This window comes from Trematomus bernacchii, unplaced genomic scaffold (genome assembly GCF_902827165.1).
Source record: "Trematomus bernacchii unplaced genomic scaffold, fTreBer1.1, whole genome shotgun sequence".
Taxonomy (NCBI): domain Eukaryota; kingdom Metazoa; phylum Chordata; class Actinopteri; order Perciformes; family Nototheniidae; genus Trematomus; species Trematomus bernacchii.
This window is the reverse complement of record NW_022987739.1, coordinates 26,124,706-26,126,890: the sequence shown is the minus strand read 5'-3', so window position 1 is coordinate 26,126,890 and position 2,185 is coordinate 26,124,706. Positions and strand designations below refer to the sequence as shown.

The 2,185-nt window shown below is 43.4% G+C and overlaps 1 protein-coding gene across 1 annotated transcript; it reads right to left on the bottom strand.

Annotated features, from left to right (window-relative positions):
* Positions 1–530: 530 nt before the first annotated feature.
* On the bottom strand, positions 531–1,841 carry LOC117495515 (zona pellucida-like domain-containing protein 1). The gene is made up of 2 exons (XM_034146792.1): positions 685–1,841; positions 531–582 (listed from the first exon to the last, which is right to left on the bottom strand). Exons 1-2 carry the CDS (start codon positions 1,839–1,841, stop codon positions 531–533), a joined length of 1,209 nt encoding a protein of 402 aa, XP_034002683.1.
* Between the last annotated feature and the right edge of the window lie 344 nt (positions 1,842–2,185).

The window sequence follows — 2,185 nt, the reverse complement described above, 5'->3', positions numbered from 1 at the left end:
GATACAACACTAATTAGGTGCAGAGTAATAAAGACAATTCAGTAATGCTTAAAAAACAAGGAAAATAGTTATTCTATACAGTCACTTTCCTGAAATGGTACTTACAACAAAACACACTGTTCCTACACTTCAGTTTATTATTTGTGAACAAAGTACTTGAGTGTGGTGGCTGGAAATAAACACAACTGTGGTGAGACCAAAGGGGCTCTGTGGACATGATTAGTGAATGTGTTGTTAAGCTGCACCTGTAGTAAGTAAATGAGAAAGCAAATTGCAAATACAATGCAGGCAATCTAGTATTATGAGTTTGAAGCTCAAAAGCAAATGAGAGAAATTATAACAAAATCAGAGACATAATACATTGAAAGGCATTTTTGTAAAACACATTAAACTCCTAACACTCCACATATAAGACACATAAGACTTTTCCCTCCACAAACCATTTATCCCAAATGGTTTACTATTCATTTTTTTCCTGAAGCTTATAAAATGCAAAAATACCAACGCCTATGACTTTTTCTCTATTTATTTTAAACACTAACAAGACCTAATAAATGCTCTAAAGATGGTTCACTCTCCCAACTATTCAAGACTGATATACAATTCGAGCTATAGTAACACATTATTGACCCATAGGCCCTTGGACACTATTGTGAATTTCAGCTAATAATGCCTTCCTAGTACTTGAGCCTTTTGTAAAACACAGCTGCAACACAAAGGCTAATAAGGCAAGCACAGGCAAGGACACCAACAGCCACACCAAGCCCAACCGCAGTCTCGTCTCTTTCTTCTTTGGCGATAAGGGGCTTCTCTTTGGACTCGTTGCTGTCACCTTTGGTAATGATCTCCGAAGAAGAGATGGTGTAAGGCTTAGTTATACCCGGTTCAGCTGTATCCAGGGTGTTCCTCTTCCTTCTGTTGTTGCACTGCAAGAAGGTGCTGCAAGCGCTTTTTTCACACAGCCGGATGATGCAGTGGAGGTAGTAGGTGGACACTGTCTCGTTCTGTTGCTCGATGAAGCGGAAGGCTGGGAAGCGAAACCGGGAACTCTGGCTTTCCCCGTTCTCCATCATGGTGGTGAACTCGTCCTTTGAACAGGGGACAAACAGGTTGAATATGCTGCCGTTTGAAGGCAGGCGGGAGATAGAGGCGTAGCACTGGTCCAGCAGGACGTGGTACTGCCCTGTCAAGTTGGTCGCTTTGACTTCGACAAACACACTGGTCCGCAGTTCAAGCCCCAGCTCAGGAATGACCAACGGTTGAGTAAAATTGGTATCGCTGAACAGCTCCATGCTCAATGTGCTGATGAAACTCCCATTGTTGTCTATGATTGCAATGGAGGAGGCCGACACGTCTATCTGGGTGTTATTGATCAGGTATTCTAATGGATAGGCGCAGGAGTAGAAGTACTTTAGCTCAGCGTTGTACGTGATCATGCCATTTGTTGGATCGGTGCTGCGAACCACACCGCTGATGTTGACCGTCTGGATGTTGGAGAAGTCGGAGAATCCACCGGTCCCTGCAGCACTGGTAGTCTTGAATATGCTTCCACAAGCATGGGTCATATTTATAGGGAAGCTGAAGCGGGCCACAGGTGGAGTCACAGAATCATCTAGGGTTGCTCTACAGACCGTGTCCAACATCTGGTTCAGGATCAGAAGAGTCTCGTTGTATCCAGTGTACAGGACGGGGCAGATTTCAATCGCCAGGTCAATGGATGAAGTGCCGCACTGCACTGCGATGTCAGTGATTTGTGGCCGTCTTGCTTCTGTCCCGCACTCACCTACCGATAGCTGACTGCTTCTGCCTATAATGGAGAGTAAAAGTAAAATAATCTTCATTATTCTTCTCTAGATTTGCCTTGGATTTGTTAATCCCTCTACTGAAATGTTGACTGCCGCTGAAGGCTGGTAGACCTTCTCAGTCTGTTCAAAAGTCTTTGGGTTGTTCTTTATAGGAAAGTATGTCCTCTGGGATTAGCCAAAAACAAGGTCAAGCAACTTGCCATTTGTGAACAACTGTATTGTATTAAGTAGGAGAACTGTGGTCTGAATCGTATCTTGAGGGCAACAACTGAAACCTGAAGCATCTTGCTGTCATGAAATACAGAGACCATGACCTTGTTCCTTTGTTATATATGCCTTTAAAATATAGGTTTCCATGCTCTTAATGAAGTAAGTGAACA